At 56.7% G+C, this 15,897-nt stretch overlaps 1 protein-coding gene and 1 non-coding gene across 2 annotated transcripts in view; both read left to right on the forward strand.

Annotated features, from left to right (window-relative positions):
• The window catches only part of MYO15A (myosin XVA), a 61,262-nt gene that overhangs the window by 27,365 nt on the left and 18,000 nt on the right, over positions 1 to 15,897 (forward strand). Inside the window, exons 29-55 of the mRNA XM_032178187.2 lie at positions 1,830 to 2,011; positions 2,297 to 2,369; positions 2,562 to 2,753; positions 2,995 to 3,155; positions 3,264 to 3,358; positions 4,193 to 4,307; positions 4,462 to 4,529; positions 4,600 to 4,677; positions 4,874 to 5,054; positions 5,159 to 5,291; positions 5,609 to 5,714; positions 5,875 to 5,947; positions 7,531 to 7,652; positions 7,866 to 7,925; positions 8,396 to 8,471; positions 8,838 to 8,953; positions 9,042 to 9,160; positions 9,922 to 10,063; positions 10,681 to 10,792; positions 10,882 to 10,956; positions 11,448 to 11,635; positions 12,249 to 12,364; positions 12,637 to 12,709; positions 12,987 to 13,059; positions 13,318 to 13,391; positions 13,647 to 13,729; positions 15,029 to 15,159. Of these exons, the coding sequence (XP_032034078.1) occupies positions 1,830 to 2,011; positions 2,297 to 2,369; positions 2,562 to 2,753; positions 2,995 to 3,155; positions 3,264 to 3,358; positions 4,193 to 4,307; positions 4,462 to 4,529; positions 4,600 to 4,677; positions 4,874 to 5,054; positions 5,159 to 5,291; positions 5,609 to 5,714; positions 5,875 to 5,947; positions 7,531 to 7,652; positions 7,866 to 7,925; positions 8,396 to 8,471; positions 8,838 to 8,953; positions 9,042 to 9,160; positions 9,922 to 10,063; positions 10,681 to 10,792; positions 10,882 to 10,956; positions 11,448 to 11,635; positions 12,249 to 12,364; positions 12,637 to 12,709; positions 12,987 to 13,059; positions 13,318 to 13,391; positions 13,647 to 13,729; positions 15,029 to 15,159 (3,017 nt within the window). The remainder of the gene's footprint in view (positions 1 to 1,829; positions 2,012 to 2,296; positions 2,370 to 2,561; positions 2,754 to 2,994; positions 3,156 to 3,263; positions 3,359 to 4,192; positions 4,308 to 4,461; positions 4,530 to 4,599; positions 4,678 to 4,873; positions 5,055 to 5,158; positions 5,292 to 5,608; positions 5,715 to 5,874; positions 5,948 to 7,530; positions 7,653 to 7,865; positions 7,926 to 8,395; positions 8,472 to 8,837; positions 8,954 to 9,041; positions 9,161 to 9,921; positions 10,064 to 10,680; positions 10,793 to 10,881; positions 10,957 to 11,447; positions 11,636 to 12,248; positions 12,365 to 12,636; positions 12,710 to 12,986; positions 13,060 to 13,317; positions 13,392 to 13,646; positions 13,730 to 15,028; positions 15,160 to 15,897) is intronic.
• On the forward strand, positions 351 to 454 carry LOC116484404 (small nucleolar RNA U13). Its single transcript, XR_004252572.1, has one exon. It is a non-coding gene; the product is annotated as a small nucleolar RNA U13 (small nucleolar RNA).

Genomic DNA, 15,897 nt, shown 5'->3' on the forward strand with positions numbered 1-15,897 from the left:
TCTCTATGCTGGGAAGCTCAGGCATGGAGGCTGGCCAGGGCTGCTCTGTGTGTCTACTGGGCTCAGAGCAAGAAAGGAGGGCAGGCCTTCACTGCAGGGGCTAGGAGTTAGGTCAGACTGGATGAGGGACTTCCAGAACTCAGAGTGGGACAAGACCAGCGTGTGGAGAATTTGGAAAAGAGCATTGACCTCTCACAGCATGAGAGTTTAGTGGGGTGGTTAGGAGCATGGATACTGGACTCAGACAATCAGGGTTCAAATCCCAGCTCAGCCATATATGAGCTGTGTGACCTTGGGTAAGTTACTTAACCTCTCTGGGCTTCAGTTTCCTTACATATCAAATGGGGGTTATTCTTTTATAGTTTATAAGTGTGATAATTGAGTTTTCATGCTCAGGCTTGAGATGTGTCACCCTCAAACCTTGCTAAAACATTAGCACAAGACCAGGCACAGTGGCTCAGGCCTGTAATCCCAGCACTTTGGGAGGCCAAGATGGGAGGATCACTTGAGCCCAGGAGTTCAAGACCAGTCTGGACAATGTACTGAGACCTTGTCTCTGCAAAAAATTTAAAAAATTAGCCACGCATAGTGGCACACGCATGTAGTCCCAGCTACTCAGGAGGTTAAGGCAGGAGCATTGCTTGAACCCAGGAGGTTGAGGATGCAGTGAGCCAGGATCATGCCACTTACACTTCAGCCTGGGCAACAGAGCAAGACCCTGTCTGATGTTAAAAAAAAAAGCATAATGATAATACCTACTTCATAGGCTCTTGTGCAGAGAAAATATATAAACATACATGAAGTGCTTAGAACAGAGAGGGGCACATGGTAGGTGCTATGTGGGTATAACCATCACAATGATGTCACCCTGCTGGGTGAGAAGGATGATTTGCAAGGAAATCGCTCAGGCAGGCCCTGGGTGTGAATCTCAGCTCTGATACTTACCTGCTGTGTGGCCTGAGACAAGTCACTGCCCCTCTCTGAACCTGTTTCTCCCCTATAATTTGGGGATGGCAACAGAACCCACCTAACAGGGTGGCTGTGAGTTACACGGTGTACAGAATCTTGCTTAGGCCAGCATGCAGCAAATGGACATCACCTGGCCAGTCTTGTGACTCTGTGGTAGCTGACAGCAGGGTATGGCCGTTGCTGGTCTGCCTGCCTGGGGCTTTCCTGAGGGCATGGTGCTAGGTTCCCTCTCTAGCTACTGTGGGCCTGCACCAGTGCTGCTCTTGGCCAGGCTTAGCTGCAGGAGATGTAGGATGTGGGGGTGAGGGAAGCATGAGGAATGACTGGTAGGGATTGGGCTCATTGGGCCTGGGTTGAGTTGAACCCTCAGCCGTCCCTTTTATAGGTGAAAACTTGGAGGAGAGGCTCAGAGAGGGCAGATAACCACCCAAGGTTGCCCTGTGAGAGAATGGAGACAGAGCTCTGGTTGTTGCCCACACCCAGCTGCAGACCCCATCCTGTCAATGACATTTTGTTCCAACAAGCTGGAACCTCTTTGGCCTATCCTTGGACCTCTGTGCTAGCCTGAGATACTTCTGGACTAGCCTGGGACCCTTTCAGTTTAGCCATGGGACTCTAAACTACCCTGAGATCTTTTGTAGGCTAGCCTGGGACCCCTTAAGTCCAGTCCCAGAGCACTGGACTCTAGCCTGGGACCCTTCTGAACTAGCCTGGAGCCTTTTCAGCCTCACCTTGGAGGTCTGGAATAGCCTGGGCCTTTCTCATACTAGCCTCAGAATTTCCTACCCCCACTCTCCAGCCCTCAGCCCCCAGCTAGCTTCAGATCCTTCTTGATCCTGGCTCCAACTCCTACCCATCAGGTTTGTGTCTGATTATGGGCGGAATGGCTTCCAGGCTGTGTGTCAGCACCGCCTCATGCAGGCCATGGGCCGGGCCCAACAGCAGGGCTCGGGGGCTGCCCGAACCTTACCCCCGACCCAGCTCGAGTGGACAGCGACCTATGAGAAGGCCAGCATGGCACTGGACATCGGCTGCTTCAATGGTAAGCTGCCTTCCCCCACCTCAGTGAGGGCAGTGGGAGTCAGCAGGGCCCTGTGAGCCCTGGGGATGGCAGAAGCCACTGGATGTTCTGGAGCTGGGGAGGGGCCTTCTCAGATGTGGCTCTGCGTGAAAGTCTGTGTGTGGGGGTGGGACCTGGCCCAGGAAAGGGGAGCCAGGGAAGTGAGGCTACAGATACAGGAAGCCTGAAAGGAAGAAGCAAGCAGGGAGGCACAGCCAAACTGGACTCAGATGCTCCAACCTGAGCCCGGCACCTGCTGCGCCCCAGGTGACCAGTTCTCCTGCCCGGTGCACTCCTGGAGTACGGGGGAAGAGGTGGCTGGAGACATTCTGAGGCACAGGTTGGCTCCTAGGATGCCTTCCCAGCACACTCTTATGTACCTGGAATGTTGTGGGGGGAGGTCAGATCCCCCAGAGGGTCCCATAGGGTCCACTCTGTTCATGTTTAGGGTCTGGCTTATAACCCAGGATCTCCCCAGGTAGTGCCTGATGACTCTGTCCCTCATTTCCATTCCTGTGCATGCCATCACCAGGGGGCTGGCAGATGGCTGGCGCGGCTGGACCGTGGCCATGAAGAATGGTGTCCAGTGGGCAGAGCTGGCTGGCCACGACTACGTGTTGGACCTGGTGTCGGACCTGGAGCTGCTCAGGGACTTCCCTCGACAGAAGTCCTACTTCATTGTGGGCGCAGAGGGGCCTGTAGCCAGCAGGGGAGGCCCCAAAGTGTAGGTAGCTATGGGGGATCCACTCACAGATGGCCACTCCCAGGCAGAAGGCCTGCCCCTCCCAGCTGCTGGGACAGGCTGAGCCCTGAACTTAGACTTCAGGTTCTTAAGGAGGTAGAGTTCACCAAAGGATCCTGCTTTTAAAGGGAGAAAGCCACCAAATACCAGGGTACAGAAGAAAATTTGGGGGATTCTGGGATCTCTCTGGGGGTCAGTAGCTCCACGTTTCTTTTCCCCACAGCGTGTTTGGGAACAGCTGGGACTCGGATGAGGACACAGCCACTAGACCCCAGCCCCAGGAGCACATGCCCAAAGTACTTGACTCGGATGGGTACAGCAGCCACAATCAGGATGGTACAAATGGGGAGACTGAGGCCCAAAGAGGGACAGCAACCTACCAAGGTCAACCAATAATGGCTGCTTTCTCTGGTGGGGAGGGAGACTTAGAGGCTGTGTGGGTGGAAATCATCAAGAAAAAATAACTTGACACTTTTGTGCCTTCCCCTCCAGAGTCAGACAGTCTTGGAGAGCCTGCTGTGCCCCACAGGGGGCTGGACTGCTACCTGGATAGCCTCTTCGACCCTGTGCTGTCCTACGGGGATGTGGTAGGGATGGTGTGGGGTGGGTTATTTGCAGACAGCAGGCACAGCATGTACACCCAAGTCACACACTTGTACAGGGTGACCTGAGAGCTTCTCACAGCCAGGGTCATGGGGTGGTGTGTCCCATCTGGGCATCTGCTGGATGCTGGACAAAGGATGAGGGTCTCTTCACAGCTAGAGATGCTCTTGGCTGATCCTGGAAGGACCCACAGTTAGAAGTGCACCTCTAGCAAGGCGTGGTGGCATGCCTCTGTAGTCCCAACTACTTAAGAGGCTGAGATGGGAGGATCATTTGAGCCCAGGAGTTTGAGGCTGCAGTGAGCTGTGACTGCACCACTGTGCTCCAGCCTGGGCAACAATGAGACCCTGTCTCAAAAAAGAAAAAAAAAAGGGGGGGGAAGAAGTGCACCTTTGGTGGCAGCCAGCCCCCCGGGACCACTAAAATATCTCGATCTGGATGGAGTTGAATGACCTTGGTCCCCGGGTCTTCTGGCCCCAGATCTCACGAGACCCCTCAGGTACCCTTACTCACTCTGGAAATTCCAGAACCCACCCCACCCCCACTGCCCCTGGCATGATATGCAGCCCTGAGCAGGGCACAGCCCCTCCTTTACTCCTCTGGGGAAGAGGGGATGGGTTGGGGGCTCATATGGTTATGGAGACGACTGGTTGGGATGCCATAGGGGTAAAGGCTGAGCATACAGCAGACACTGAGCCAGTGGGAGGCTGCCCCCTCCCACCAGAGGGTGGGGAAGAGGCCAGTGTCAGGTGCCTGTTGCCATGGAACCTTGTGAGTACAACAATGAGATGGTCACTTGAGCCACACACTGCCCCCAGGACCTGGAGAAGCCAACAGCCATTGCCTACCGAATGAAAGGGGGAGGCCAGCCCATTGGAGGCAGCAGTAGTGGTACTGAAGACACCCCCAGGAGACCCCCAGAGCCAAAGCCAAGTAAGTGCCTCCCCAGGGTGGTTCCAGGGTTGGGCAGGGCCAGAGCCACTTGCTAGTGTGCTAGAATGGAGGCAGCCACAGCATGATAGGGGGTGAGAGGACAGGGAGGAGGGCGTCTCCAGTGCCATCTGTGCCTTCTGCCCCCTCCCCTCAGTCCCAGGCCTGGATGCCTCCACAGTGGCTCTGCAGCAAGCCTTCATCCACAAACAGGCCGTGCTGCTGGTGAGTGAGGGAGGGACTGCTGGGGGGTGGAGAATGGACCTGCCTGGTGACCACTGCCACCTCTCCCCAGGCCCGGGAGATGACCCTGCAGGCCATGGCACTCCAGCAGCAGCCCCTGAGTGCTTCCCTGAGATCCTTGCCTGCAGAGGTGAGCCTGGCCTGCCCAGGGTGCAGGGGTTGCTTGGAGACGCAAGCTGTAAAGAGGAGTGCTGTGCTGCTCCAGGGCACTATTGTGCCTCTCTGAGCCCAGGAGCTCCACAACCCATCTTTGATAGAGATCTGGGGTCCCAGAAAGCAGCCTGGTATATCCCAGGCAGCCCACCCTCACGTCCTGTTCTCCACAGAAACCCCCAGCACCAGGGGCACAGCCGAAGTCTGTAGGCACCGGTCCCCCTGCCAAACCCGTGCTCCTGCGTGCCACTCCAAAGCCCTTGGCCCCAGCCCCTCTGGCCAAGGCTTCAAGGCTCCCCACCAAGCCTGTGGCTGCCCCTGTTCTGGCTCAAGATCAGGCTTCTCCAGAAACCAGTGAGTGCCCTATCCCAGCCTCTGGGGCTTCCCAGGACAGGCCTGGTGGTGTGGTTGTGCCCCTTGTGGCCTCACCCTGTTTCCACCACGCTGCTTGCCCACAGCTTCACCCTCCCCAGAGCTGGTCCGGTACTCTACGCTCAACTCTGAGCACTTCCCACAGCCCACACAGCAGATCAAGAATATTGTCAGGCAGTACCAGCAGCCGTTCCGGGGAGGCCGGCCCGAGGCCCTCAGGTCAGCACTGCCCCTGCCCCCAGCCCTCCAGCTCCCTCACTGTGCCTGAGTGTCCATCATGGCCCACCAGCTTACCAGTTGAAGCGCCCTGCCCAGCTCCTGTTAGGGAGGGAGTTTGTTTATACTGATGAGTCCAGATGAGGCCTTGCTGTTGTCTAGGTTGTGCTGTAGGACTTCAGGTCAGTCTCTGCTTCTCCCTGGATTCTCATTTATAATGAAGGGGGGTGGTGGAGGAGGAGAAAGTTCCCTACTGCCAAACTATGTGATGGGAAGGGGAGACTCAGTGTCAACCCACCACAGTACTCCAATGCCCACAGGAAGGATGGCGGGAAGGTGTTCATGAAGCGGCCAGACCCTCACGAGGAGGCCCTGATGATCCTGAAGGGGCAGATGACTCACCTGGCAGCTGCACCTGGCACCCAGGTGAGGGGGGAGGGTGGGGCTGGGCCCAGGTGGAACAGAAGACAAAGAGGGGCCTCAGGGATCCTCAGAAACCAGCTACCCCTATAAGCTGTGGCCCTGCCACTGCCCCTCCACAGGGCCTGCCTATTGCCCCCTGAGCAGTCTCTTTGGGGTGGGACAGGTGTCCAGAGAGGCCGTGGCCCTGGTGAAGCCAGTGACCAGTGCACCAAGACCATCCATGGCACCCACTTCAGGTGAGAGGGCCAGGAGGGAGGGAGGGGAGGGTGTCCAAGTATATAAGGAAGTCTGTGGGCACAGGTGAGCGTGTCGGTGGAGTGTGTGTGTCTATGTCCCTGAGCCCCTGTGTACATCTTGTGAGCACATTGGTGTAATTATGTCAACACTTAAGTAGCACAGATCTCAGGCCAGGCCCATCCTGGCCTCATGTAATCCTACCAGAACCCTTCAAGGTAGCACTGTTGTTCCTACATGTTGCAGATGGGGAAATGGAGGCACAGATAGGTTAAGTGGCTTGCCTAAGGTCACACAGCTCAAAAGTGGCAGACCAGGGATATCAGCTCAGGCCTCCTGGCATCGCAGTTGAAGCCTTAACCTCTATACCCTTTGTCTCTCGGCAGCTACAGTGACCTTAACAGCTATAAAGCAGTTCCCATCCTGCCCCTGGCAAAAACCCTCTGATGGCTCCTACAATAAGCTCCAAACTCCTCACCGTGGCCTATGAGACGCGACATGATGTGCCCACCTCCCCAGCCTCATCTCCTCTCTTCCTCGCCTTGGCACATTCTGTTCCTCTCTGTTCTCAGAACACTACAAGCCCACTCTTGCCTTGCATGTTCCCTGTGCCTAGAATGCTCTTCCCCAAGACCTTTGCATGCCTGGCTCCTTCTCACCATTCACGTCACAGCTCAAATGTCACCTCTGTCACCTCAGCAAGGTCTGCCTAGATTGCTAGGAGTGAAGGACCTCACAGACCAGCTCTCCAGGATCCACCCTAAACCACCCTGCTTTACCGCCACCCCAGCCTCGGGCACTGAGAGCTTTGTTTCTGAATGATCTGTGCCACCCACACCTGCCATGGGCACTAAACTCCAGGGCAGGGGCATTGTTTACCTTATTTGCGGGGCCATCTCAGCCTTTAGCCCAGGCCTGTATACAATAGGTGTTTTGGCTGAGTGCAGTGGCTCACGCCTGTAATCCCAGCACTTTGGGAGTCCGAGGCGGGTGGATCACAAGGTCAAGAGATCAAGACCATCCTGGTCAACATGGTGAAACCCCTTCTAAAAAACACAAAAATTAGCTGGGCGTGGTAGTGGGCACATCCAATAGGTGTTTTTATGTGTTGAATGAAAGGCTGGGTCATGTGTGACCCTTGTGAGCAGCTGTTTCTGTGGACCGCTCCTAGGTCCCCTCCTCCACCCGCCCTGCCTCTCCCACTTCATCCTAAGAGGTGCCTGTGGCCGGGCGCAGTAGCTCATGCCTGTAATCCCAGCACTTTGGGAGGCTGAGGCGGGCGGACCACCTGAGGTCAGGAATTCGAGACTAGCCGGCCCAACATGGCGAAACCCCATCTCTACTAAACATACAAAAAATTAGCCGGGCGTGGTGGCGGGCGCCTGTAATCCCAGCTACTCAGGAGGCTGAGGCAGGAGAATCGCTTGAACCCAGGAGGCGGAGCTTGCAGTGGGCCGAGATTGCGCCACTGCACTCTAGCCTGGGCGACAACAGCGAAACTCCGTCTCAAAAAATAATAATAATAATTAATTAAATAAAAAAACGAGGTGTCTTTTCCTGACTCCCTGATCCCTGCGCTCTCCAGCTCTGCCCTCGCGATCGCTGGAGCCCCCTGAGGAACTCACGCAGACGCGCCTGCACCGCCTCATCAACCCCAGCTTCTACGGCTATCAGGACGCCCCCTGGAGGATCTTCCTGCGCAAAGAGGTGCCGAGCACGGCCGTAGCCAGGGGAGGGGCTGAAGCGGGGCAGAGGAGGGTCTAGGACTTGGGGAGCGAGCCCAGGAAGACAGAAAAAGGCCAGGCTGAAACCAGGGGTGGAGTTACAGCCAGGGCGGAACTGCATCTAGGGGGCGGGGCCGGGTGTGAAGCAAGGCCAGGGGGCAGTCGGACAGTACCCACTGAAGCCCCGCCCCTGCAGGTGTTTTACCCCAAGGACAGCTACAGCCATCCCGTGCAGCTTGACCTCCTGTTCCGGCAGGTGAGGTCCTGTCTCCCCTTTCTGCCTCAGTGAACTCAAAGATGAGCTAGCTGCAAAGCCTGCCTCTGCATGTTGGGATTTGGGGTCCTTGACCGGGGTGAGGATGGGCAGCTGTTTTATTGAATCTCCCCCTCCCATGCGCAGGTTCACTGAGTCCACAGTTCAACCTAATCAGAGCCATAGTTTGTCTGAGCTAGACATGGCCCAGAGATCAAATGTAAACCCTGTAAACCCCCCTGTATAGATTAGGAAACTGTGGCCTAGGAAGGGTGGCCTGGATTGTGGGGGTGAGGAGAAAGGAGAGGGCCCTGTAAGTGAGATCTGATTTACACAGAGGACCCAGCTTACAGATGACCCCACTGCTGCAAAATGGGACCCCTCCCACATTGCCACTCACCCTAGTATAGTCCAGCCTGGGTCCTGGCTTGGGGAGTCCCATGCGCTGCCTGCATCACAGCCTGTTCCCACAGATCCTGCACGACACGCTCTCTGAGGCCTGCCTTCGCATCTCTGAGGATGAGAGGCTCAGAATGAAGGCCTTGTTTGGTATCTCGGGGGAGGGGAGGCGTATTGATTGACTGGTTGGAGGGGCAACCTGTCAGAGGCACAGCCAGCCCTGTCCTAGAGGGAGACTGAGGCTGACAAGCCCAGGCCCACCATCTCCCAGACATGTGCCTCCTTGCTCTGCTTCTCTGGCCTCTCGCATGGCCTGGCTGCATGTTTGGGGTTGGCAATGCCTGACACACTGTGTGTCCTGGCCATCTCGTCCATTTCTGGGTTTCAGTTTTCTAGTATAGACACTGGTCAGATACCTTCTTGCTGGGTATCAGCCACCTCCCTCCCTGACATCCCCAAGATGGGGGCTGCCAGGGGAGTGGGGAGAGGGTCCTGACCAGACCTGGCCTCCCATAGCCCAGAACCAGCTGGACACACAGAGGCCTCTGGTAACGGAAAGCGTGAAGCAGGCTGTGGTCAGCACTGCACGAGACACCTGGGAGGTCTACTTCTCCCGCATCTTCCCCGCCACGGTGCGAGCCCCTCACTTGCCCCCTACCTGTCCAGGGGATTCAGGGATGAGACGAGAGGATCCTCACATGCCCTTCATCTCTGCCCCAGGGCAGCGTGGGCACTGGTGTGCAGCTCCTAGCTGTGTCCCATGTGGGCATCAAACTCCTGAGGATGGTCAAGGGTGGCCAGGAGGCCGGCGGGCAGCTGCGGGTCCTGCGTGCATACAGGTGACCAGCAGGGGCGAAGTGGGGCTGGCTAGAGACTGGGGTACAGACTGGCATCGGCATTTCCTTCCTTTCCACAGCCACTTACCAAGTACCCATGATGCGCCAGGCTCTGTGCCAAGCCATTGAAGCAAACCCATTTTAGAGCTGGGGAAACTGAGGCTTAGAGAGAGAAGTTGTTTGTCTCAGGTCACACAGGGGGAAGGGATTGAGCTAGGCACCCACTCCCCTGCCCTCCTCCCAACCTGCACAGCAGCAGCACTGTGCAGAGGGGCAGCTGTGCTGGAAATGACCAAATCCTGAGGCAGCTGGGGAGGGAACCGCTGCCAGCAGTGACACCTTACTGAGTCCTCAGACTCCCTCCGCTGCTAGAAGTCCCTTTTGTCCTTTTTAACACGAGGATGGGAATAGAACCTTGCTAACTGGTTAGGTAAAAGCTGCATGCTTTGAAAGATGGAGAGAATTTGGTCAATGGGTGAAAGAGAGATTTGGGTAGGCACAAATCTAGATTTAGAGCTTGGACCAAGGGACAAAGGGTGGAGAGGGGCCGGAGTGTCGGCCCAAAGGGTGGTAGGAACTGAGCTGAAGCCACAGCCTGGGTCAGAGAGGGGAAGCAGGAAGCTTAGGGTCCTGTGGGAGCTGGCACAATGGGGCCAAGGTGGGGCTGGGCTTCAAATGGGGCAGGACAGGAGCAGAAGCAGCACAATAGGTGGAAGGAGGGCATCCCTCTGGCAGTGGAGTCATGCCACCGGCCCATCCTCCAGCTTTGCAGATATCCTGTTTGTGACCATGCCCTCCCAGAACATGCTGGAGTTCAACTTGGCCAGTGAGAAGGTCATCCTCTTCTCAGCCCGAGCGCACCAGGTCAAGACCCTGGTAGATGACTTCATCTTGGAGCTGAAGAAGGTAAGGATCTTCTCACAGATCTTCCTTCCACCCAGGCTGAGGGCCAGCAACAGGGCTCTCCCTGTTCCGGGGAAATATGACGGTGTCCATAGACTTCTGTCTACCTCCAGGCCTTTGCACTGGCTGTGCCTTCCACTTGGAATACCCTTTCCCCCTTTTGCCTGCTCCTTCAGAAAACCTTTGCCAATGCCCCCTGCCGGGTGGCACAGCACCTCCCTTGAGGTCTGCAGCAATTGTACTCCTCACCCTCCTGCCTTGGCTGCATGGCCCGCCCACTGCATCTCAATCTCTTTCCATCCCCTCTGCCCACTCCTGACTGGCAGCCCCCAGGCCTAGGGCAGGTCATCTCTGTGCCCCAGGCCCGAGGAAGACTTCAGCAGGAAAGTCGGTGAGGGATTGAGTGGGGAAGGCCTATGTGTGTGCCCTAAAGTCCATCTGTGTCCCTCAGACTCACCTTCCAGCCCTTTCTTCCACCCAGAATGCCCTTCCCTCTTCTCACCTAATGAAGGCTCCCTTCCCTGATGAGTCAGGAAGGATGTGAGGAGCAGGGGTGGCCCTAGGCCTCTGGGAGTGGGGTGATAGGGCTGTAGCCCTCACCCTGTCCCTGGCTGACCCAGGACTCTGACTACGTGGTCGCTGTGAGGAACTTCCTGCCTGAGGACCCTGCACTGCTGGCTTTCCACAAGGGTGACATCATACACCTGCAGCCCCTAGAGCCACCTCGAGTGGGTCAGTGCCACTGGAGTGGGCTGGGGGCAGGAGGGGGAGGCTGGCCAAGGGGCCTCCCTGGCAGATGCTGACCCGAGCCTGGCCCACAGGCTACAGTGGCGGCTGCGTGGTTCGCAAGAAGGTGGTGTACCTGGAGGAGCTGCGATGTAGAGGCCCCGACTTTGGTGGGTGCCCCAGAACCTGGAACCCCATACAGGGCACATCCTAGTATCACCCACTCGTGGTGCAGATGCACAGTGAGGGTTTCTTGGTGCCTGAAAGTGGTCTGGGTTGGTCAGGTCTCCTAAGGTCCAGCCGTGGCCTGTCAGTATCTGTTGGTGGCCAGAGAGCCCAGCCCTCTGCTTTGCCTAAGGGGTCTCCGTGGGCATTTCCATGTTTGTGGCCTGAATCTCTCTTTATGTCTCCACGTGACCTGAGAGTCCACAAACCCTGCTTTGCCTTTTTGCTTCACTTCCCCTTTATGGTCCTGTGGCCCTGAGAAAATCCTTTTCCTTCCCTGAGCCTGTTTCCTCATCTGTAAAATGGGTTTGATGGCCTGGCCTGCCTCACAGAGTTCTAGAGAAGGGTTAAGAAGGTACCCAAATCTCCCTAAAGGACCCCCTTAGTCACAAGACAAGACCCTCCTGTTTGCCTTAGACCTTTTACCCGCCCCTAGGCTGGAGGTTTGGGACCATCCACGGGCGCGTGGGCCGCTTCCCTTCGGAGCTGGTGCAGCCCGCTGCTGCCCCCGACTTCCTGCAGCTGCCAGCGGAGCCAGGCGGCGGCCGAGCAGCCGCCGTGGCCGCCGCTGTGGCCTCTGCAGCTGCTGCACAGGAGGTGGGCCGCAGGAGAGAGGGGAGACCAGTGTGGGTGGAGTGGGGCGGGGTAGCCCAGGGGGAAGGGGCCGCTGCAGAAGGGGTGAGGCAAGTGGGGATAAGGTGGGCCAAGGGCCTGGCCAGGCTCTTGGGGCGTGGCTGATCTCGGACTAGGGTGAGGGTGAACTAGGTAGAGTGAGCCGCAGGTGAGACCCGGGAGATGGGACCCGAGATGGTTGGAGGTGTGGCCAAATGGGGTAGGGAAGGATGAAGATCAGCTGGTTGTAATCAGGACAATGGGGTCAGACCAACCTGGGCCCTCCAGTTGGTGAAGTCTACTGGGGATGGGGCGGGGCCAGGTGAGTGGGCGGCTTGTGGAGCTAGCGAGGGGTGGGGTCAGCTGTGCCGTGGCAGTTGGGGAAGTCAACCCTGGGCAAGGGTGTGGCCAAGTCGGGCAGGGAGCAAGGTTAGCACAGCAAGTAAAAGGCGTGGGCGGGCTGAAGGGGTAAGAACAAGGGGATGCGAGTGGGTCCAGAGGGATGGGTGGGTGGGCGGCTTGAGAATCTGCGTCCAGTCAGCGAGGGGTTGCCTTGTCAGTTTTGACCGAAGGGCTAGGCGTGGTGTGGCCTGACAGGGCCTTCCTAGCTCCGCCTCTTCTGCAGGGTCCCCCAGTCAGGGCCCGCTCTGCTGACCATGGGGAGGACGCCCTGGCGCTCCCACCCTACACAATGCTCGAGTTTGCCCAGAAGTATTTCCGAGACCCTCAGAGGAGACCCCAGTGAGTGGCGGCCCCACCCCTCTTCCCCACAGTGGGAGGGTTCTGGGCTTCTTGCTGCCATCCAAACTGCAGGCTGTCGGTCTTGGAGGCCCCACTTCTGGTGGGAGAGATGAGAGACCACCCAGGTGTGAGGCCCATTTCAGTGCCTGCCTCTGGGGGTCTTCCTAACCGGTAGACTCATCAGAGTGGTGGGTCAAGAACATTCCCATGTGGAAAAGGATGTAGGCAAGGCTTGGGCAGGACAGGTCAGTGGCACCCACCTCCCACTGCAGGGATGGCCTCAGGCTGAAATCCAAGGAGGCTCGGGAGTCCAGAACCTTGGAGGACATGCTTTGCTTCACCAAGGTGTCCAGTCCGGGACCTCAGTTTCCCCATCTGTAAAATGGTGATGCAGGGGCCCCCTCCCAGGCTCCTGGGGCCAACAAACTTGTTCTCAGTGAGACCCTCTGGTTCTCAGCACCCTGATTCCCTCCCAAGGACAGCATCTGTCCCCAGGGTTGGGCCTGGCTCCCCTTTTGTGACATGGACCCTCCTGTTATCATATGGTCTGGGAACACAATGTGTCCCCTTTCTGTTCTGACGTGTCCCTCCTCCATCATGACACAGCCCTCTTCCCCCACAGACTCCCCTCCAGGAATCCCTCATCGAACTCAGCGACAGCAGCCTCAACAAGATGGCCACCGACATGTTCCTAGGTGTGGGAGTGGGACTGCAGCCAGGGCTCTGGGCTAGGTGGGATCCAGCACTGTGTGGTCTCTACTGGTCTCCACTCCTCCTTGATCTTCAGATTCTTTTCCTCCCACCAGCTCAGACATGGGATACATTTAAGAGAATAGAAGCTCCCAGCTGCCTGTGGCCAAGGCTCCCAGGGAGGGGCTCAGCCCTGGGGCTTCCTGGGGTGGGTGGGCGACTGGGGGTTTGGTGGGTCTGAGTGGGATAGGTCTTTCCTACAGCTGTAATGAGGTTCATGGGGGATGCCCCACTGAAGGGCCAGAGTGACCTGGACGTGCTTTGTAACCTTCTGAAGGTCAGTCCAGCCAACTTTGCCAGATGCCCCCTTTCCTGCTCTGTGGCTCAGTTTCCCCATCTGTCAATGAGTCACAGGACATTAGGGTGGGAAACCTCTCCCACGGTCCAAAGAGGAATGCATCATGCTGGTGGGGAGGGGGCTGGGAAAGGGACACCAGGCCTGTCTTCAGGTGCCCACCCTGTTCTTATGTACCTGGTATGTGACATAGCCCCTAGCATGTCTTTGGTGTGTGACCTCCCTGCCCTCCTTCAGCTGTGCGAGGACCATGAGGTAATGCGGGATGAATGTTACTGCCAAGTTGTGAAGCAGATCACAGACAATACCAGCTCCAAGCAGTGAGTGAACTGGACTTTACCCCACCATCCCCTCACTGTGTCCATGCTCCAGGAGGAACCAGTTCAGCCTCCCACCTCCTCAGGCCTGACTCCTCCTGGATTATCTTCCCCTCACCCTCATCCTCACTCAATAGAGCACGTTTTTTGGAATTACTTGGTTTGGAACACACCATTTCTGCTCTCTGAACTTTAGTGCCCTCATCTGTAAAATGACAATGATAATGTGTAAGTCCAGATTCTTAGTTGCAAGTGACAGAAACCCAACTCAGGCTAGTTTAACCAAAAGGGAACTTGTTGATTCAGAGAAGTGAAAAGTCAGTGAATATGTGGCCTCAGGCATAGCTGGATCCAGGTGTCATTAGGAAGCAGGCTTTCTCCATCTTCTGGCTCTGCTTTCCTCTGTGTTGATCATTCCCAAACAGCTTCTCCCACAGAGTAGCAAGGTGGCGGGTTTGGGGCGACAGCTCAGCAATCCCACAGAAAGCAAGACTGACCCAATATTTGCTGTAGAAATTCTTAAATCCAGCCTTACAGGCCTGAGTTGGTCACATGCTCAACCCTGAACCAACTGTGCCTATCCCTAGGCCAGTCACTGTGGCCAGGGGCTGCAGTGTCCACGTTGACCAAACCTGACTTCCACGCCCATCTCCAAACCACAGGGATCCAGAGCGGGGTGGGTGGTTTCCCAAAGGAAGCCCAAGTGTTGTTCCCAGACACCAGATAACCCTACAAATGAAACCCTCACACCCAGGACCATGTGAAGATGATTTACTGTGTTCCACTCATGCAGGGCCAGCACACAGTAGGTGCTCAATGTGTGCGTGCTCTTGTTACCATCAGGTCCATCCTCCTGTCTCCATCTGCACTACCTCCTCACTTGCTCTCCGTCTCCTCAGGAATTTTAGAACCACTCAGCTTGTCCTCCTGCTCCTCCCAGCCCTGGGCCTTACCTGGCATAACCTCTACACAGTCTCAGCAGCTTCCCCTTTTCCCAGAAGCCTCCCTAGAGAGATCCCCTACCTGTTGTGAGGCAGAAAAGAGAAGAATAGGAGAGGAAAGAGTCACAGTGCTTCCCCTACCTGGGGATGATGTCTGGGGCCCCATCCCCTTCCGTCCCTATCCCCCATCCTGACTTCCCAAGCAGAATATGCCTTTTGCATATCACTGCACAGGGAGGGGCATCCTCAGGGGACAGGAGCTACCTGAGAGTTGGAATCTGTCTCAGCTCAATCCCAGGAGGCTCTTGGCACACTCTAGTGCTGTGGCCACCTGTGATGTGGCCCCCATGTGTCCTTGCAGGGACAGCTGCCAGCGAGGCTGGAGGCTGCTGTATGTCGTGACTGCCTACCACAGCTGCTCTGAGGTCCTCCACCCACACCTCACTCGCTTCCTCCAAGACGTGAGCCGGACCCCAGGCCTGCCCTTTCAGGGTGAGAAGTGGATGAGTGGGAACCCAGGGCTGCATGCTTCTCCCATGGGGACTGGGTGGGCAGCTGGTGGGAGGGGAAACCCAGAGGGCCTCGCTCTTCACAGATGCTGAACAATGTTTACCAATATTAATATACTCCCCAAACATTTGTGAAGGTTTCACAGGGGCTGGCGTGGTGGTTTGTCTGATCTAATGGAGGGGGTGATCAGGGATGACTCCTTGGAGGAAGTATTGCCCTGGGTAGGAGGGATTTCCGGGTGGAGTGAGTGACAGGAGCAAAGACAGGGGTGGGAATACATGGTATGTGGGAGAAGAGAAGGAGGTGGGCAAGAATCCAGAGTACTGGGGTGCGGCCCTGCCTCTCTGACTGTTGGGACTCAGCAAGAGTTGTGAGGGATCTGAGCAGAGGTGGGCCCAAGCTGGTATCATCCCCCTTAGAATATGGAGAAAGGAGGGGGCCACTCTTCAGCGTTGTTTCCATAGCAACCCCTGGGGCTCCCGGAGAAGGAGGCTGGGGCCCCTGTAGTCACCATGGCAGCCGTGGAGGAGATAGGAGACCTTACCCTTCCTGCCTCTGAATGCTTCTCTCTGATTCAATTAACAAACATTCAACCCACAGATGAATAGACCCAGCTCCCTATGGAAGAGCTCCCAGATGCATAAAAGCAACAGAATGTGCCCTAGAACTCTTGACTCACAGAAATGGAGTGCTGATGCTGGGGTCTCCTGCACTGGGAGG

Source organism: Hylobates moloch, unplaced genomic scaffold, assembly GCF_009828535.3.
Source record: "Hylobates moloch isolate HMO894 unplaced genomic scaffold, HMol_V3 SCAFFOLD_15, whole genome shotgun sequence".
NCBI lineage: Eukaryota > Metazoa > Chordata > Mammalia > Primates > Hylobatidae > Hylobates > Hylobates moloch.